The sequence below is a fragment of the Bufo gargarizans genome, chromosome 8 (genome assembly GCF_014858855.1).
Source record: "Bufo gargarizans isolate SCDJY-AF-19 chromosome 8, ASM1485885v1, whole genome shotgun sequence".
NCBI lineage: Eukaryota > Metazoa > Chordata > Amphibia > Anura > Bufonidae > Bufo > Bufo gargarizans.
The window spans coordinates 71794110-71815944 of NC_058087.1; the positions used below are offsets into that span (position 1 = coordinate 71794110).

The following is a 21835-nucleotide window of genomic DNA, read 5'->3' on the forward strand; positions in this document are numbered from 1 at the left end:
TAGTAATATGTTCATCCAAAAAAGCCAATCCTACGTTTGTTTCTGACAGATACTAAAGGTGTCTCTTAGCAACTGTAAGAGCACTTTTTTGACGTCTGCATCTGGGTAAGTGCTCAGAAGCTGTACCAAATCCAAATCATTCTTTGAAGCCCATCGACTTACAAAAAGCGAATATATATGAGGCTGACAAAATGTGCAACCTGTTTCATTCCTTTCAATTCTCATTGAGGAATATTCAACTGTTTAGTGAAGAGGACAATTTTAAGTGCATATATTGCCTTTGCTATCCACCTTGCTTGATGCAGAGCCCCTGGAATCCTGAAACTGAAGTTGTTTTTAGACCAACCTCCTAGGTACAGGAGTGAGAGTAGTAATAAAAGTGATCAATGTGTGCAACCCCTAAATATTATCCAATCTTTTACATCACTGAGACTCGGGGTGTAAGCAAAGTATGAAAATCACATCTTTGGAAAAATAAAATACCCTAATGTTACATACACAATCAGGGACTAGAGTAGTGACAAGAGGCAGGTTGGAAGCTTCTGTAGGTTACACAGTTACATAAGTAGAACTGAATACTCAGTTTAGCTTTGCTAAGAAGACTCTTTACATTTTCTAGTACAAAGAAATATCTTTCCCTAATAAAATATATTACAAAAATTGTTAAAATCCCTGTCCCTATACTATATTAAAAATAAACTAAAAACGACACTTACACTTTTGGGATGAATTAAGAGTAGTAGCTATGGACTGACTGCTCGGACCGGAAACCTTGTGCATGGCTGGCATTACCATGCTGTATAGGCAGATACGTATACAAACTGTTACAGAGTGGGACCTACAATGGAATTCCTTACACATAAGTACTTGTATATATGTACTTGGTTCCCACAAGCTTGCTCACTCATGAGCTGTCATAACAGGTCTCCCACATACAATATTCAATTGTAAAGGTTGATTTGTAGTTTATGAATAAAACAATAATGGACAATTCACTATATCTATGAAGGTTCTGTATGTAATCAGTAATTATACAGAAAAGTAAAAAATGCTTTACTTTCTTTAATTCTTTTTACCATGATTTGGTAGCTCATCTCCTAACCTGGGCTGATAGGAGAAGAACGGCTATTCAGTGAGGGGGTTTAGATGAGAGTAATTGCTGGCACCTTTACACTGGCAGACCAGATCATTGCTAATGAGCATTCCTACACATGCTTGTTAGCGAATATTTGCCCGATGCTCTGCCAGTGTAACAGACATTTCCTTCCTGTCACTACCCGTAGTTGCCACCAAAGCTTCAAGCCTTTTAACCAACTTTAGTTTAAGACTGTCCAGTATGAATTTTACAGGAATTGGGACGAAACACCAGTTCTGTTCACATTCAACATGTCATTCACATTTCAAAGTGCTAATTTAAAAACCCTACTAGGGTACTCGGAGTTGATAAAAATGAGTCCTTCCTTGAGACTTTCAGCAATAAAATGGAGTAGAGAGCAGCTAGGGTCTCTCTCTCTGGAGGACCCGGCCTTTCCATACTTTAAAAAGACAGCTCATTGCTTCTGTTCCCCTGTGGTGGCATTGAAGGTAAACTGAAGATTTTCCAAAACATTCCTCTTTACATTACACGTAACTACTTGGTATTTTCAGCCTATTTTTGGAGGAACCCTTCTAATAAAGAAGGATTGAACTAAATGGCCAACCTCTGTAACATCGATTCACTTGAGATGCCCTTCTATTGCTTATTAGACCAGGGTAAATAGACAGCTCCTTATATGTACAGTGTTTGTATTATTGCACTCATGTAAAGTATGTGACTGCTGTTTTCCATGGGCTACATTTGAACCTAAGCAACTAACAAGTACATTTCTTTAGTTGAAGAACACCACGTGATCCAGGTAACTAATAGATTATCTCCAGAAGAGATCTTCATAATCGTTATTAAAAAGGTGAAATGTCAGAATGTTAAATTACTAGTTAATGTGAAAATATGTACGGTAATAAATGTAGGGTCAAAGGCTGCATACTTTTACAGAAATTGTCTCTCATAAAATAGCCAGTGTTAGAAAGCATGGTGGGTGCTTGGTTTCTTCTCCCAGATATCTTCAGAACACTCTGTGGAACATACTTGGCTCTGGATTTGATATACTTTAATAGCCATAAATTACTAAAACTAAACTCTGCTAATCCATACCAATACATCATGAAAAACTGGGAGAACACCTTTTCCTTCACATCTTATAAAAAGTGTCCTTGACAGACAGAACATTACTCAGAGGCCTCAGAGCTGCAATTTTTTTTTACTACTGAAATTATGTCAGGTGTAATAAACTCTGCAGAGTAAGTATAATGTATATGAAATGGCACAATTTGTCATTTTCAATCTAAGCCTTTGTGGTCAGTGTTAAAAAATCCTCTTCACACATTCAATCACTATTACAAAAATTGTAGGCATAATTGTGAAGGTGAGGTTGAAACAGTAACCACAAGAAATGGTACTCTACATGTGGATATCTGAGTACCCTTGTACACCTGACAGCAGCTCTGGTAGGCAAAGGAAGGTTCTCTTCCTCACAAGCGGCCATTTTCTTCTCCTGTATCCTTCTCTTCAATTGCTTCCAGGCCTCGTTTGGCCTTTGCGTCAGTTGCTGTACTTGAAGCTTTGCTTAGACCACTCGAAATAGAAGCCTGCTGGATTTGTCTCATGTTCTCCATTGCTTCATTTTTGGCATTCTTCAGTAAATCTCCTTGGCCCTAAAAGTTAAGGAGAAAAGGTCCACAAATTAAGCCACAAATTTAATGTTATGCCCATCTTGTTAAAAAGCATTTACCTACAAAATGTCATTTTAAATATATATACATAATATATAGTCTTCGTTAATGATCTTAATAGAAAATAACAGTACCAGAAGCAACCATAACTGGGCACCATTACAGCTCCTGTTGGGTTGATAACCAGCCTTCCCAGACTTCTAAATTACAAATGTGCTTGAAAATCATCCTACACCAAAGCACTGATGCATTTTCAGGAAACCAGGACTCAAAAACTCTGTGTAGTAACCAATAGGAGACCTATAAAACATCCACACAAACAATACCAGAAATAAATTAGAAATTGGGTGCTATTTTGGCAGGGCGCTAATGATTATGTTCCCTTTAAAATAAAAAATAGAGCCTTTTCTCCCTGAAGGAATAAAAATAATTTTTTTGGTGCTGTAGAGCCAATTTTATTAAACAAATTTTTAAAGTAGAAGTGGTGTATCAGTTGTGAACAGTATTCCAGTGTGAGGACACTGAAACTGCTCCCAAATCTCTACTAGGCCAGGCATTTGTCTCATGTTCAAAAGGTTTTCCCACTAAAAAATACATTTTTCAAACCAGCACTTACATCGGAATACTGTTGTTATTGCACGTAATTAATAATTGTTTAATAAAAACGTTCTGTATATCGTCGCCTGCTGTTTGTTCTTTTCTTTATTTCCCTGTCCACCTGGCTGAGGTGGACGCACATGTTTCTCGGTTACATTCTTGAACTGCCACTAGCCCTATCTACTGTTAGAAGCTGTGACAATTACAGGGAGAGGACAGAAAAGACATCCTTAATTTTCAGAATGTGAATGAAGTTTCCTCCACAGAACAGGGGCCTGTGTTCTCCCATGCGAATGGAACAGGGGATTTGCATGCGTGCAGCTGCTCCATTGGACTTAATGGGGCTGCTGGATATAGCCGAACGCTTGTACTTAGTTGCTGTAAGGCTGGGTTCACACCTGAGCGTTTTACAGCGCGTTCCTACACGCTGTAAAACGCTCAACAAGGAGAAACCAATGCTTCCCTATTGGCATGGTTCTCACCTGGGCGTTTTACAGCGCGTACGATCGCGCTGTTAAACGCCCGACGCCCCAAGAAGTACATGAGCTTCTTTGGGGCGTCTTGTCGCGTGTTCCCGTACATAGACTTTCGGGAACGCGCGACAATGGGCGTTCGCTTGTCTCTGTATGCGCGATTGCAAACGCCGGTACAATCGCGCATACAGAGCGCTCCATCGCGAACGCTCAGGTGTGGACCCAGCGTAATGGGACAACCCCTATAACTTAGCAGGTAAATTAGTGTGAAATGGGAACAACATAAAAAAAGTTAAAACAATTCGGACATTTCTTTTATCTGTATGAATACCACAAAGGCGTTTGATCAATTAAACAGTAATTTATTACTACCTGTAAAACTGTGATGAAAAAATACAATTTCCCTGCCATAAAACAAGGCTTTATGGAGCCATGTGAATGATAGAAAAATGATGAAACACAAAAACTAAAGAAAAATTGCTGGTCACTATGGGGTTAACTTGAGAAGACTTTACCTTTTGTAGTGTTTCTGTGTTTTCTAGAGACCAATTTCAAGCACACAGTTAAATAAGTGTGAGGCAACTAATTTATTACCTGGGGAGACAGATATATTTCTAGGGAGCAGCATCAAATATCTGGGTCACCAGAAGTTGTTACCACGTGGTGGTGCCAAGAGACCACACTACTGCATTTTACAAGCTGGCCAGAGATGAGAGACAAATTAGAAGCATGTTTCCTTAGCAGAAATGACGACTACCGCTGCCAAATTATTAGATCAGCTCTGAGGTCAGCGCTTGTGCTCCTGATTATTAACTCTCGTCTGAGAAGAGACTTCAGACAACTCATTGTTTATATTGCTTTTTATTCTACATTACCATGAAGTTTATGACACTGTTTTTCAGATCTAGTACAACACTTCCTTTGATATTTCCAAGTGCTCCACCTCTAGGATGAGACCTCACTATTAGGCCTCATGCACACTGCCGTGTTTCACGGCCGTATGCGGGCCGTGGAACCGCGGCCTGGATCCCTGCTGAGAGCAGGAGCGCACGGCGTCACTGGTTGCTATGACGCCGTGCGCTCCCTGCTGCCGGCACAGTACAGTAATACACTGGTATAGATCATACCAGTGTATTACTGTATTGCGGCGGCAGCAGGGATCCAGGCTGCGGTTCCACGGCCCGCATACGGCAGTGAAACACGGCAGTGTGCATGAGGCCTTAAACAGTCCTTCCAGGATTTTATCTGTAGGTCTTGTTCACATTTCCCTGTCTGTTTGACATTCATGGAAAATCCATCAGTGTTTTATCCGTGAAGAATCCGTGTATTTTCCATATTCCATGAACACTGCTAAGTTGAAAATTGATCTCATGAGCATCTGCTACCAATGATCCGTGTAAAACCACTGACAGAACATGGATGTCATCTGTCAGTGGCTTTTCACAGACCCAAAGACTTTAATGGCAGTGTCTGGTCTGCATCATGGACTAAAGTGGTGCATGTCTCTGGTTTTTCTACTGTCCCACAGTTAGGCCCCATGCACACGACTTGTGTTGCCGACGGCAAGCTGCAGGTCCGCAAAACCCGAGCATCGGCCGTGTGCACTCCGCATCACGGTGAGGACCCATACTCCATAAGATGCGGTGAAAGATAGGCCATGTATCCATGTATATACAGACCTGGAACCCCTTTGTAAAGGCTGAAGCCTGAGAGGACACAGTGAGGGTGCTGGCAGCTTATGCGGCATGCCCATGGTGGTCCTAGTGGCAACTCTGGCTACACAGTGACTTAAGTAGTAGTTTAAGAAAGAATTGCAGACTGACTGCCCCATGAGAGAATCATCACTGCTAATTTGTAAATTGGACTGTTGGAATGTTGAGAGACTGTGCCTCTTACCTCTGTAAGCGTATGACCACACAGTCAGGTTTCTGCATGCAGTTTTGGAAGCCAAAATCAGGAGTGGTTCATAAAGGGAGAGAACATATAAAGGTCAGATGCTACTTCTCCTATTTTATTTTCACTCCTGGTTTTGGCTTCCAAAACTGCATGCAGAAACCTGAAAGTGTGGTCGTACCCAAAGTAGCCAGAATCCTCAAGCCTAAATTGACCACTTCCAAGTAAAGTTAACAATTTTTTCTACTACTTCTGCTACAATAATCTGCGCCTCCATTGCACCCAGACTAAGCTAGGAGATCATGGGCCTTACACACACCTGACCACCTCTACATAGCATCGGTGCTGGTGTATCACGAGCACAACACTATGGTGGTTATCACTAAGGCCAGATTCACATCACCGTTCAGCTTTCTGTTCTTCTGATCCATCCTGTGTTTTATGCTCAGTTATGCACATTTTGCATTTGTTTTAGCCATTTCCACGTGAGATCCATTATTCGAGATGGAAAAAAATGTCCTGCAAAAAAAAGTATCTGATGGAAGGGACACAAACTGATCATAACTGACTCAAAATAACAATCCCCCCCCCCCCCCCCTGTTCTTCTGACGTCATAGAAGAATGGGAAACTAAACAGTGATGTGAACCCGGCCTAACATTGCTACCAGCAGCAACAAAAGGCTGAGAGCCAAAAATAAAGCAAAATGCCTTTTTTATTATGCACATTTTGTGTAGGACTTGCCCAAAAGCAGTTTATTTTAATGTAATGCATAAAACTAACACAAAAAAAAACCTGCAGAGTAATGTTAACACAGAATACACTTAATATAAAACATTTATTCTGTAGTCATCTCCATCAATTTGTAGTTTTGTAACAGTGGTGCAGACAGACACAGAAGAATCATTTTGTTTCAAAAGGACTGCAGAAACTCATGTTCTCTTTCAAACTTGTGTCTCTCAGGCAGGAATCATTACAAAAATAATCCAGTTAGAACCCTTGGGTGACTGCCTGATGACGCCATTCAAACAAAATCTAGGCTCATAGGCATACAAATGGAATCACCCAGAGCAAAGGCTATTTCAGGACACACAGTAATTAGCAAACATTACATAGCCCGTTAATCGTCCATCACAATGTTCTACCTAATATTTAAGCATTCTTAAGTCAGAGGATATTATATTTAACATGTCACACATCATAGAGAATCTAAATAGAATCCAATTTACATTTATCATGGAAATAGGAATAATGGAAACCAACATTAATGTCTTTTTAGGGGCTCAAACTAGCATCTGAGCATATCCATTTATGTGAATTCTGTGGAGCATTTTTGGCTGGCAGAGGTCATTTTGGCAGGTAATGGGACAATGATAGCTGTCAAAAAACTGTGGCTAGTAATTAAGGCTCCTTGGTTGGCAGCCGGAAAACTGTGATTACCAACTGAGCTTTGAAGTCAACAATACGGGCTCTGTGGCAGGTAACTGTAGCTGGTAATGGGGGTAATGTAGTTTCAATGGGGGCACTGTGGCTGACTATCAAGGGAACTCGGTCATAGGATCTGTAGCTTGCCAATGAGTCCTGTGAATAGCATTGACGGCTTTGGGGCTGTTAATAAAGGCTCTGTGGATATTATTGGGGATATTGCCCCTATAGGTATATGAGGGGTCTCTGGCTGACACTACATGGCGCTCTGTGGCTGGTCCTATTTGGAAGTTATGTGATTGGCACTGTTTGCTTAATCTATTCCTACAACTGTGTGGGGACTCTGTGCCTGCCACTAAAGGGGGACTCTGTGGCTGGCACTATTATGGAGCCCAGTGGCTGGCACTGTTTTGGAGCTATGTAGCTAGTACTGTATGTGGCACTATATTCAAGGTCTCCCTCATGAAACTATGTGGGTGGCACTATAATGGGCCTCTATGTCTGGAACTGCTTGCATTTTAATGGTATTCTGTTATGCATACACAATCTTGATTATGGTATTACTATAGTAATACTCACATTACTACTCCACTGACTCCCCGGTGACAACACTTTCCTAGTCCTCTGTTGGCACATGACCACTGCAACCAATGAATGGTCATATCGGTGGTGTCACCGCTACAGCCAATGAATTTATGAAGCTGCTAAATGTCATACCTTCATGTCGCTGAGACTGGATAGGAAAACAACAACTCAGAAGTTGAGTGGTATGGTAATATTCCTTTTAATATTTTACACCACTGTAAACAGGGATGTGAAACCATTTAGATTTTTTTTAAATCAATATTGGATTTTAGGGAGTCCGGCATCCCCTCACCGATCAGCTGTTTGCAGCAGAACCAGCACCAGAGTTAACACAGAGAACAGAGCCAGAAGCACAGCTCTGGCCATTGTGCAGTGGACGGCTGGGTTACTGCAGCTCAGCTCCTATTCATCAATCGCGGGTGTTGGACCCTTACCGATCTCATATGGATGACCTATCTTAAGAGTATGTCATGAATGCCTAGGACCCGGACAGCCACATTAATTCAGTGCTCCTAAGTTCTCAACCAGCATGCATCTGGTGTAGGGCGCTGACTGCTTTGTGCACAGATCCAGCTTTAGCTAAGGGCAGATTACAGGGTTTAGGATACATCTATATTATTTCTAAAGAGTAGGATGTAAAATCATGTTATATTTAGAGTCTTAAGTTTTGACAGACAATGGCTTATTTTAAACAAGAGGAAAAGGGAATTAAACAGCCTTTGTGTGTTGTGTTTAGTAATTACTTAAGGGAGAAAATCCAAATGCTGTCTATGTGTGTGGGATTAGGGGGATTGAAAGACGGTTGAGTTACTTAGAGGCATGCCCTATAGGCTGTTATTATTACAAACGTGACAGCAGTATTTATAGAGTTCATTATTTAACAGCAATTGCAGGGGTTACTTATGGCAGTTCCTGCAGAAAGTGGCCCTCCTGTTGAAAAAAACTAATCACATTGAAGGGGTTGTGCATTGTTAAAATATTGATAACCTCAGGATAGGTCATCAATATCAGATTGGTGGGGGTCCGACTCCCAGCACCCCCCCCCCCCCGATCAGCTGTTTGAAGGGGTAGGAGCGCTGCTTCTGCTTCAAAATTACCTACCTGTCGTCTCACTCACTTGTAGCGGTGGTACAGTGGAATAACAACTGCTCCAAACCATTCAAGTAAATGGGATAAGCAGTTGTAATAACATGGTGCTGCCACTGCAAATGAGACGGCGCACAGTTAATTTTGAAAACAAAGCAGCGATCCCTACCTCTTCAAACTGCTGATCAGCAGGGGTTCAAGGAGTCAGAGCCCCAATAATCTGATATTGATTACCTATCCTCAGAACAGGTCATCAATATTTTAGCACTGCACAATCCCTTCAACTGGGGAACGAACAGAGCACTTACATGGTGATCTTCTTTTCATTTTTTAAAGGGAACCTGTCACCTCCAAAAGTGATATAAAACTGCCAGTATTACCATATAGCAGCCCCCAGTCTGGTATTGATCATGTGTGTGACCCAGAATATCGATAATCCATACTTGAGAAAAACACTTTTTTAATCTCCATGAGCGCACTGTTTCCTGTAAGCTTGAAGTCAAGGGGGTAGCGGCCTCCTTGCTTCAAATTAAGCAAAGCCCGCCTCTTACCCGTCCCCTCTTGACTGTGATTTACATATTTTCTATTCCTTGGGATCACGCAAGTCTGGTGCCTGTGCGGTGTGCCTCTTGTGACTGCACAATCCTGTTTCGGGCTCCCGCAGTCAGCCAGGCATAATTTTCTCACTGCGCTCGCGCCGGCGAGGTATATTCACAGCGCGAGCGTGATCACTGGCTTGAGTTCTCCTGCAGCCAGTGATCACGATCGCTCTGTGAATATACCCTGCCGGCGCGAGCTCGCGCACTCAGAACCTGGCCGGCGCATGCGCAGTGAGAAAATTATGCCTGGGTGACTGCGGGAGCCTGAGACGGGATTGTGCAGTCACAAGGGGCGCACCGCGCAGGCGCAAGACTTACGCGATCCCAAGGAATAGAAAATATGTAAATCACAGTCAAGAGGGGACGGGAAAGAGGCGAGCATTGCTTGTGATTGAAGCAAGGAGGCCGCTGCCCCCTTGACTTCAAGCTCATAGGAAACAGAGCGCTCATGGAGATTAAAAAAGCGTTTTTCTCAAGTATGGATTATTAAACCCAGGCTCCTCTTCTGCAATCCAGGATGACCGAACTGCATTCATGACTGCCTGATGCTTACTGTGCATAGAAGTCCAAGACTCTTCCTGCTGTCCTCGGGCTTGCCAATGCCAATCTAAGATCCGGGCTTGATAAGCAGGAAGTGTCTTGGACTACTGACGCATAGTGTACATCAGGCAGTGTGAGAAGTGGTGCATTGGATGAGAGGAAAGGAGACCAGGAATTGACAGCAATGCAGCTGAAAAGATGAAAAGGAGGTCATCATGTAAGTGTTTGTTTTGTTCCTCGGCTCGGTTAACTTGGATTTTTTTTTTATTGAACCAGAGGGTCACATTAAAGGGAGTCTGTCACCTCCATATGGCCATATACATGGCTCTGTAGCACACCTATACAGGATTCTAACGGTACCTTTGTTCTTTTCTTTAGACTTGCAGCAGCAGGAAAAACTAAGTTTAATTCATATGCAAATGAGCACTCGCAAGTGCCCAGGCAGTGTGTAGGTGCCCAGGCAGCTCTGCCTTCTTTTCACTTTGCTCCTCCCCAGTCTCTGCCTTTGCCCGCCCTCCAAGTCCGGACCTATCGATGAGGCAAGAGACTTGGAGGGCGGGCAAAGGCAGAGACTGGGGAGGAGTAAAGTGAAAAGAAGGCAGAGCAGCCTGGGCACCTACACACTAACCTCCGCCCCTGGGCACTTGCGAGTTCTCATTTGCATATTCCACTCGGCAGTATCTTTCACTCAATAATCATAAGTGAGGAATAAATATACTCACTCTTCAGAAGTACGAGTTGCACTTTCAGTCTCTAATTCTTTATATATTATTGATGGCTTTCATCCATCGCTAAGCTGATCTCTATCCCATGCTGCGTGAAATTTCGGGGGTCACGCCCCCTTACTCATGCGTAATCATGTGACGTAACCAGGCTTCTTAAAGGGAACCTGTCACCTCAAAATCGCATATAAAACAGCCAGCATGTAATCTAGCTGTATTACTTACAACTAAGTTTCGTAGCAGAGAGGAGGGAGGAGGCAGGCCAGGAGGGCGGGCAGGAGGCGCGTCACTCTCTACATCATGCACCTGCGCCGCCCACTTTATGAAGGAAGCAGGCGGCACGGGCGCGTGATGTAGTGAGTGACGCGTCACCCACCCATCCTCCCGGCCTGCCTCCTCCCTCCTCTCTGATGGATTACACATGATTATTATATCTTAACAATGCCTACAGGTTAGATAAGATTATATAACAGTAAGCGGGGCCGGTGCAATAGAATACAGGGACTGCACCAGTCCCCGCTGTCATTGCTAATCCAGATGCCGGCCTCCAGCCCCTGTATTGGGGGTCATTCACACTGCAACGATACTGTTATGGGGGGAGTATCTGTGGATGGCACATAGCATAAGATGCCCCCATAGCAGTGTCATCCATAGATGTCCCCATAACAGTGCCATCCAGAGATCCCCTCCATAGTGTGTTATCCACAGATCTCCCATGACAGTGTGTCATCTACAGATCTCAAATAACAGTGTCCTCCACAGATCCCCCATAACAGTGTGCCAAGACTTATCTAGTATTTAAAAACCGGTTACAATTTTTAGATGTAGAGATTAAAAAAAAATGAAAATGGAACGTTTGATACTACATTATATTCAAAATCAACAGATCGAAATAATATATTGATGTATTCTAGTCACCATGTAACATCATGTGTTCAAAAGTATACTGAAAAGCCAATTTATCCGAGCCAAACGGATTACAAAGACAAATCAAGAATATGAAAAACAGAAAAAAACATTAACTAAAAAATTTTTAGATCGAGGCTATCCATAGAGTTTAGTTAAAAATATTATTAATGAGGTAAAACAAAATTCCAAGAAATTATCTATTGATTAGAAAACTGAAAAAACGCAGAACACTTATGACAGACATGCTACTCTTATAAAAAATACTATATGTAAATATTGGGATTTATTGAAACATGACAAGAAATATGGTAGGTTATTTAACCATTTCAACCCTGGGCCAGTGTTCACCTTCCTGCCCATGCAATTTTTTGCATATCTGACGTGTCACTTTATGTAGTAATAACTTTAAAACGCTTTACTTATCCAGGCCATTCTGAGATTGTTTTCTTGTCACATATTGTACTTCATGACAGTGGTAAAATTGAGTCAAAATATTTCATTTTTGTTTATAAAAAAATACCAAATTTACCAAAAATTAGCAGATTTCAAAATTTCAATTTCTCTACTTTTATAATAGTAATAACTCCAAAAATAGTTATTACTTTACATTCCTCATATGTCTACTTCATGTTTGGATCATTTTGTGAATGCCATTTTATTTTTTGGGGACGTTAGAAGGATTAAAACCCACTTTTTAAGGACCAGTTCAGGTCTGAAGTCACTTTGTGAGGCTTACATAATATAAACCACCCAAAAATGACCCTATTTTAGAAACTACACCCCTCAAGGTATTCAAAACAGAATTTTACAAACTTTGTTAACCCTTTAGGTGTTCCACAAGAATTAATAGAAAATGGAGATAAAATTTCAGAATTTCACTTTTTTGGCAGAATTTCCTTTTGAATAAAAAAAATTTCTACTAACAAAGCAAGGGTTAACAGCCAAACAAAACTCAATATTTATTGCCCTGATTCTGTAGTTTACAGAAACACCCCATATGTGGTCGTAAACTGCTGTACGGGCACACGACATTGCGCAGAAGGAAAGGTATGAGATGACGGTTTGATAGGTACTATATTAGGGTACGTATGATTTTTATAAAGCAGGTCCTTACAGACGTGGCGATACCTAATATGTCAACTTTTTTTTATTTATGTAAGTTTTATACAATGATATCATTTTTGAAACAAAAAAAATCATGTTTTAGTGTCTCCATAGTCTGAGAGCCATAGTTTTTTCAGTTTTTGGGCGACTGTCTTAGGTAGAGTATCATTTTGTGGGATGAGATGACGGTTTGATTGGCACTATTTTGGGGTGCATATGACTTTTTGATCACTTGCTATTACACTTTTCGTGATGTAAGGTAACAAAAAAATTGCTTTTTTTTTTACAGTGTTCATTTGAGGGGTTAGGTCATTTTTATAGAGCCGGTCGATATGGACACAGCAATACCTAATATGTCTACTGTTCTTTTTTTTATTACTTTATTTTGGGAAAAGGACGCTTTTTTTTTTTTTACTTGAAACTTAAAGGGACTCTGTCACCAGTTTCTAACCCCCCCTTTTAAAACTATTGTTCTCTCCATGGTGCCCTTGTCATTACAAAGCTGTTGTTATAAGATAAATCCGGCTTGTAGTTTTGATAAAAATCGCTTTATCTAACCTGTCAATCCTCTGGATAAGGTGCCCAGGGCGTTTCTGAAGGTCTGAATCTGCCGCTTTTCGCCGCCGCCGTTGGTGCCCAGCTCCTCCCATGATCCTTTCAGCGCCACCTCGATGTAATGAAATCCGCCTCCGGCTCTCCTCAGTGCCCCTCCTCCTTTTCAAAGATCTCGCGCGTGCGCACAGGCCTGTGCCTGATGCTCCCGTGCGGACTTTTAGATTCTGCCTCGTGGAGCGAAGTGCGCATTCGCGCGTTCGCGCATATTCGCGCGCGTTCGCGCATGTTCGCGCGCGTGCGCGCGCATGCACACTTCGCTCAACGAGGCAGAATCTAAAAGTCCGCACGGGCGCATCAGGCACAGGCCTGTGCGCACGCGCGAGATCTTTGAAAAGGAGGAGGGGGCACTGAGGAGAGCCGGAGGCGGATTTCATTACATCGAGGTGGCGCTGAAAGGATCATGGGAGGAGCTGGGCACCAACGGCGGCGGCGAAAAGCGGCAGATTCAGACCTTCAGAAACGCCCTGGGCACCTTATCCAGAAGATTGACAGGTTAGATAAAAGCGATTTTTATGAAAACTACACGGATTTATCTTATAACAACAGCTTTGTAATGACAAGGGCACCATGGAGAGAACAATAGTTTTAAAAGGGGGGGTTAGAAACTGGTGACAGAGTCCCTTTAAAAAAAAAATGTTCAACTTTATTTTTCACTTTATTTTTTGTCCCACTCTGGGACTTCAACTTTTTGAGGGTATGATCCCCTTTACAATGCATCACAATACTTCTGTATTTTGATGCATTGGCTGTATGTGTATTACCAGTGTAATGCACTTACAGCCTGCTTGCCTGTGAGATCCAGGGTGCTGGAAGAGGGAAGGCAGCCACGATGCCTAAGTAAGGTATCAACCACAAAGTAAACACATTAATCACGTGTAGAAGCAAGTATGTAGTGTACCTAGTTTTGTGCAGATGCGGTCGATTTTATATCGGTAAACATATACGCGAACATATACACTCCATCTCTACCTGTAGGGGTGTCCCTCGTCTTATAGAACATATACAATCCGTACATAATGGAGATAGTTCAGTCCTTAGATTTGCAGGCTTAGAGGTTGTTCAGAATTCACCGAGAGGGGGCGATAGAGGACGGGAATTACTGAGAAAAGAAAGTAGATGGATCTTGCGCTGTAATGCTATGGGTCCCCTGGGATTAAATGAAAAACTCGATATGAGTGTCTTTTTGTAAAATCTCAATATTTTATGTATGTTGTCTTTGTTGCTTTTAACATTTCATATATATCTTACTTTGTAACAGTTATGTCTAATCCCTGTTGTTGACGCAGCCTATATTCTCAATACTATGCAATAGTCTACGCCAACATCATGCGCCTTAGTTTGCGCGCGTGACACATAAAAGATTACATCTTTTGCGTCAAAGGGTTGACAGTATTGGCCAGATGAAGCGATGATACGCGAAACGGCCGTCGCCATGTTTCTGTGATTGCACTGTTGCTTGTCACTTCCCTCTCTGCACCCAGTAAAATAAATTTTGCATTGAACGGTGAGTGCCGCTTATTCATTTCTATTTTTAGAAGTAAGGCATTGGGTTGCCTTCCCTGCCATCGGGTCCCCATCACTGCAGCGCGGGGACCCGATGGCTGCTCCCTCCCTCCCCATACATCGCTCAACGCTGACCGCGGCACATCAAATGTTAATGCACCGGCATCAGTGTTTTCACCGATGCCGGCGCATACAGCAGGGGTCCGGGTATCAATCACTGCCGGAACCCTGCCGCTGCTCTGGCGCAGCTCCTGTACCCGCCCGATCAGCTAGCTGTAATAGTACGGCGCTGGGTGCCAAGTCACATCCCGTTGCGCCTGTACTATTACGGCGCTGGTCTGGAACAGGTTAAAAAAATAATAATTTTACTTGTGGTCATGGCTATGGCCAAGAGATATCCGAAGAACCCTAGGGAGAGAAACAACGGGAACAACCTAACCCAGCTAGGCATGTCTTAGCTGACCTGACTAAATGGCTTGTTGTGTGCCCTAAGCCATGATCGTGGGTAGGCCTATAAGTGGGCATACCCTGTGGAAATGAGAAGATAAGGGAGGGAGGGTGGGGCACCTGAAAACACATGCCTGTGAGTGAGGGTGTGGCTCGTATATGAAGAGCCTCCGCCCCTCCCACAAATGCAGGCTGACTAATCAGCCTTACCAACTTGTGGTCATGGCTACGGCCAAGAGATATCCGAAGAACCCTAGGGAGAGAAACAACGGGAACAACCTAACCCAGCTAGGCGTGTCTTAGCTGACCTGACTAAATGGCTTGTTGTGTGCCCTAAGCCATGATCGTGGGTAGGCCTATAAGTGGGCAATAACCAAGCCAAGTAGGGTAGAAAAGGAATTTGAATGGCATGTGCAAACTAATCCCCAAGCCAACTGAAAGGCGTCCGGGATCTAGAGCGAAAATTCAAGGTATATGAGGCAAGACCAGTAGGAGACCTACAATCCATCTTGTGGATGACAAGGCCAGAGACATGATGCTCAATATTGCGGATACTGCCCCAAAGCGGAATAGGGACCGGGAATACTTTGTGAAATGGATCATAAAACCAACTGAAACTTGTAAAGTTTGGTTCTAGTGCGAGAACTGGCAATGCCCTAGCGTCAGGAGACCGTGGGACCAAAACCTAACTGCCTAGACTATACAGGAATGAGGTCCAAAAAGAACCATGTAGATAGGAAGAGAATCCTGAATAGTTCCCCAGACAACAGCTATCCATGCGTTGTTCTACTGTGCGCCCCTGAGAATTGTTTTTACGCTTGAGACGTGAAGACTACTATCTGAATCTTCTACCGTGAGGAAATGCTGGACCTTGTCCAAAATCCAATTCAACGTGGGTGTAGGGAGTCGGAGGTTAGTGCGGCAAGAAGCTACGAAGCCATAATATACCAGATTCTGTCTATGCCCTCCCAGGAGTGAGGGAATGCAATGCAATGAAGCTACTGGCGAAAATGAATTCCTGGTCATGGTAAAAAGGCAAAGACTTTGCGCGGGGACCTGGTTGACAAGATATGACCGACTACGATCAGAGACTGAAATGCTAGAGGGAATTGCCCTACTTGTTCTTCCTCTGGCAGGACCTGAACGAAAGCATGAACAATTAAAGAAAGACGAAATATCTGCGTAAGACATGACAATGATGCTGTAGGGCGAACCGGACCAGTTTGTGGTCAAAACATAAAGTGAGCGATCAACATGGATTATTAGGAAATTAGGGAAGCAGGTATGTATGCGATACATAGGGGCCAAATCAGCCCAGATGCACAGATGGACAACCAACCAGGCAATCAGCCCAGCAGGACTGAAAACAGTCGTCGGGCCCCCGAAGCCATGGGGCCGAAGCTGTCGTCGGGCCCCCGAAGCCATAGGGCCGAAGCTGTCGTCGGGCCCCCGAAGCCATAGGGCCGAAGCTGTCGTCGGGCCCCCGAAGCCATGGGGCCGTAACTGTCATCAGGCCCCCGAAGACATGGGGACAATTTTCTTTTTTTTTTTTTTTTTAGAATTATAACTAAAAAAAATAAAATAAAAGGGACCTGAATAAGGTGCAGGTGAAATTAAACCATGAGCCTGACCCATTTGACAGGCGATACCTAAGATAAACTACATGGCCTGAATAACATGCAAGGTGAAATATCGTTAGGAACAAGACCTGACCGACGGAAGGTGACCCCAATATGAGTTCAACTGCATGACCTGAAAAGACGAAGGGAAACGTGACAGAAATAGAAGATAATAACGGACATCAACTAAAATTAATAACATAAGCTGGCAAGCAGAATAACATAAACTGGCAAGCAGGTAAAGATATGAGTCATTGAAAAGCATAGCTGCACAGGTGGACAGACAACCATTGATCAGACCCCTGAAGCCATGGGGCCGAAGCAACCACCAGGGGCCCATGGGGCCGGGAAGCCGCCGGGATGCGAACCTTAGAATTAAGGACGGCCGGGGAAAAGATTGGGGCTTAACCCAACTGGTTTAGTAAGCAACCGGGACTCGATAACCTAGAAAGACAAAGACATGCAGTAAAGCTTCTTAATGAAATGAGGCTGAAATGAACCGCAAGTACTAATCTGTTAAATATAAATGAACAAAAGAAAACTTCTGAAAGGTGTGCCATGGAAAATAGTATCAGATGGCCGTATGACCTACCAATGTCGATGACAATTTTGAAATCCTCTAAGCCAAAAGCCACTCCAGCAAGCCCCTTATGGTGGGAGCCATGCGTGAGAGCCCATGATGGCGGGACAAGTATCAGATGACCGTGCGAACTATGAATTACGAGGTCCTATAAGCGAATAACCACTCGTGCGAGCCTCTTATGATTTTTTTTATTTATTTTTTAAATAAACCACTTATGCAGCACCAGAATGCCTTGGGGACTCGCATAACCATGACCCCCTCCAACAGCAAACCTGGGACACTAACCAGCCTACAACCATGTCGTACCCTTAACAAGCAATACATGAACAAACGGTCATGGGGCCCCCGGAGCCATGAGGCCGGATCAGTCATAGGGCCCCCGAAGCCAGAGGGATGACGTTGTGGTGAAGATAAGTAATTAAAACGTAAGCCGGACCTGATGGCATATGAAGCGACTTGAATGATTGGATTGGCTAGAAGGTGGCCTAAGGAACATGACTGCCAACAGGCGTTAAAAATATAGACATTAGTAATCCGAAGCACGTGCATACATAAAACACTTACCACCGCAAACCATAAACGTAAACATGAAATGCCTGGGGCATTGCAAGTTCGCTATGAGAAGTCTCTTATCATGACAAACAAATGAACAGCTTGTGAAAACATAGCAGGAAACTTACTGGCCCACTGACCTCCGCTGAGGAGCTGTTTGGTGAACTGGGGCAGGAGACCAATCTGAGTGAATACGAACCAGAAGTAAAAGGAGACCAGTCTGAGTGATTATGAACCAGGATTAAACTGAAAGTAGGCCTATGGAATGTAACAGACCACCGAGGAAAGGAACGTAAGCCTGAAAATAACGCAGTTATGTTTGTCAGGAGAAAGGTACCACAGCGGTGGGTGCAGACTGCCTCGGTGAGATTGAGCAGAACCATGATGTAGCAATAAACAGGAGAATGCAGCTTTGAGTGGGAGCAGAGTACAACACATGATGTAACAACAAATGGGTGAATGCAGCTTTAGATGTGAGTGGTACTTAAAAAACATGGTATAGGCGCAGCTCTGAGTATGGGTAGCGCATGAAAAGCATGGTATAAAGCAGACGTATAAATGCAACCTGAAAGTGAGCAGAGTATTGACGTGATGCGAAGCAGACACGTGGACGCAGCTCTAGTAGTGAGAGGAGTATAGGACAAGATGTGAAAAGCAGACATGCGGATGCAGCTTTGGATGTGAACGGAATATTAACTTGATGTGACAGCAGACATGGAAAGCGGCTTTGGCGAGTGGGGTATACGACCTGGTGTAGCAATAGAAGTGTGAACACAGCTCTGGTTGTGAGTGGAGCAAGGTGGGAACACCAGGGTGGTGCGTACAGAGCATGAAAACGGAGTAACAGTAGCAGCAGCAGGAGGGAGGGGGGGCGGGGGGGGAGACACATGGCAAGGAACAGCTACAGCAAGAGGCCTAAACAATAAACGCTGCGTCCGATCTCCAAACATGACGTCACGTGCAGCCCAGGTAACTCTTTCTTTACAGCAAACCGGCTGAAGTAACTTTTCATACGAGACGAACAAAGCAAAGTGAAACTTGTAAGATTAATAGGAACTAACTCCTATTACCAACAAACAAAATTGAAAAGAAAATGGAAGTATTTAGGCCAAAACGGGCAAACCTGAGGTAGCAGATTCTGAGGCGAAACCTCCCGTTCGCTAGCAAAGTCGGTTTCCGACCGCCAGGAGAGATGGCCACGGCCATACCTACTTACGTAGTATGGCGCGTGCATGCTACGGTAGCAGAGAGCAAAATAACAAGCTCCATGCTGCAAAGAAAGAATCCTACCACCAGAGAAGCTAGTCTGCTAATGACACCCAGCGACAGCTGTGCACCTGAGAACACGCCTGTGAGTGAGGGTGTGGCTCGTATATGAAGAGCCTCCGCCCCTCCCACAAATGCAGGCTGACTAATCAGCCTTACCAAAATACTGTAAAAGGAAAACGATTGGTAATACAGGTCCTTCTAAAAAAATTAGCATATTGTGATAAAGTTCATTATTTTCTGTAATGTACTGATAAACATTAGACTTTCATATATTTTAGATTCATTACACACCAACTGAAGTAGTTCAAGCCTTTTATTGTTTTAATATTGATGATTTTGGCATACAGCTCATGAAAACCCCAAATTCCTATCTAAAAAATTTGCATATTTCATCCGACCAATAAAAGAGAAGTGTTTTTAATACAAAAAAAGTCAACCTTCAAATAATTATGTTCAGTTATGCATTCAATACTTGGTCAGGAATCCTTTTGCAGAAATGACTGCTTCAATGCGGCGTGGCATGGAGGCAATCAGCCTGTGGCACTGCTGAGGTGTTATGGAGGCCCAGGATGCTTCGATAGCAGCCTTAAGCTCATCCAGAGTGTTGGGTCTTGCGTCTCTCAACTTTCTCTTCCCAATATCCCACAGATTCTCTATGGGGTTCAGGTCAGGAGAGTTGGCAGGCCAATTGAGCACAGTAATACCATGGTCAGTAAACCATTTACCAGTGGTTTTGGCACTGTGAGCAGGTGCCAGGTCGTGCTGAAAAATGAAATCTTCATCTCCATAAAGCTTTTCAACAGATGGAAGCATGAAGTGCTCCAAAATCTCCTGACAGCTAGCTGCATTGACCCTGCCCTTAATAAAACACAATGGACCAACACCAGCAGCTGTCTGTGGGTACTTGACACTGGACTTCAGGCATTTTGGCATTTCCCTCTCCCCAGTCTTCCTCCAGACTCTGGCACCTTGATTTCCGAATGACATGCAAAATTTGCTTTCATCCGAAAAAAGTACTTTGGACCACTGAGCAACAGTCCAGTGCTGCTTCTCTGTAGCCCAGGTCAGGCGCTTCTGCCGCTGTTTCTGGTTCAAAAGTGGCTTGACCTGGGGAATGCGGCACCTGTAGCCCATTTCCTGCACACGCCTGTACACGGTGGCTCTGGATGTTTCTACTCCAGACTCAGTCCACTGCTTCCGCAGGTCCCCCAAGGTCTGGAATCGGTCCTTCTCCACAATCTTCCTCAGGGTCCGGTCACCTCTTCTCGTTGTGCAGCGTTTTCTGCCACACTTTTTCCTTCCCACAGACTTCCCACTGAGGTGCCTTGATACAGCACTCTGGGAACAGCCTATTCATTCAGAAATGTCTTTCTGTGTCTTACCCTCTTGCTTAAGGGTGTCAATGATGGCCTTCTGGACAGCAGTCAGGTCGGCAGTCTTACCCATGATTGCGGTTTTGAGTAATGAACCAGGCTGGAAGTTTTTAAAAGCCTCAGGAATCTTTTGCAGGTGTTTAGAGTTAATTAGTTGATTCAGATGATTAGGTTAATAGCTTGTTTAGAGAACCTTTTCATGATATGCTAATTTTTTTAGATAGGAATTTTGGGTTTTCATGAGCTGTATGCCAAAATCATCAATATTAAAACAATAAAAGGCTTGAACTACTTCAGTTGGTGTGTAATGAATCTAAAATATATGAAAGTCTAATGTTTATCAGTACATTACAGAAAATAATGAACTTTATCACAATATGCTAATTTTTTTAGAAGGACCTGTATATTAAATAGAGGAGACATTAGAACAAAAAAGAAAAATAGACAAACTTTTCTGGCAGCTAAAAAGAGAGGCACTTTTCCATGCTTATCGTGCACAAACTGTAGCTCCATTATTAAAGGCAAAACTATAAACCAGCAGAGACATGTATATATAATTCCAATACACCACTTTGCTACATGTATTTCATTTATGGCATTCAATGTCCATGCAGCATGTGGTATATCAGACAAACAAAAAGAGAAATAAGGACACAATTAAGGCTACTTTCACACTCGCGTTTCCGTCATGGATCTGCAAAAACGGATCCGTTACAATAATACAACTGCATGCATCCGTCATCAACGGATCCGTTTGTATTATCTGTAACTTAGCCAAGACGGATCAGTCATGAACTCCATTGAAAGTCAATGGGAGACGGATCCGTTTTCTGTTGCTCCAGATTGTGTCAGAGAAAACCGATCTGTCCCCATTGACTTACATTGTGTGCCAGGATGGATCAGTTTGGCTCAGTTTTGTCAAGCAGACAGCAAAAAACTGCAGGCAGCGTTTTTGTGTCCGTCTCCAGAGCGGAATGGAGACTAAACGGAGGCAAACTGATGCATTCTGAGCGGATCCTTTTCCATTCAGAATGCATTAGGGCAAAACTGATCCGTTTTGGACCGCTTGTGAGAGAAAAAAATATGAAAAAATTAATATAGTAAAACCACATTGTTACAACATTGTTACGAAATGAGGCATAAATAGCATGAATTGAAATGGATAATATTGGAA

The 21835-nt window shown here is 43.2% G+C and overlaps 1 protein-coding gene across 1 annotated transcript in view; it reads right to left on the reverse strand.

The window, feature by feature from the left end:
• Window positions 1-316: 316 nt before the first annotated feature.
• Window positions 317-21835, reverse strand: part of PLCL1 (phospholipase C like 1 (inactive)) — a 310610-nt gene continuing 289091 nt past the window's right edge. Inside the window, exon 6 of the mRNA XM_044304764.1 lies at window positions 317-2751. Coding sequence (XP_044160699.1) covers window positions 2569-2751 — 183 coding nt within the window. The 3' untranslated portion in view covers window positions 317-2568. The remainder of the gene's footprint in view (window positions 2752-21835) is intronic.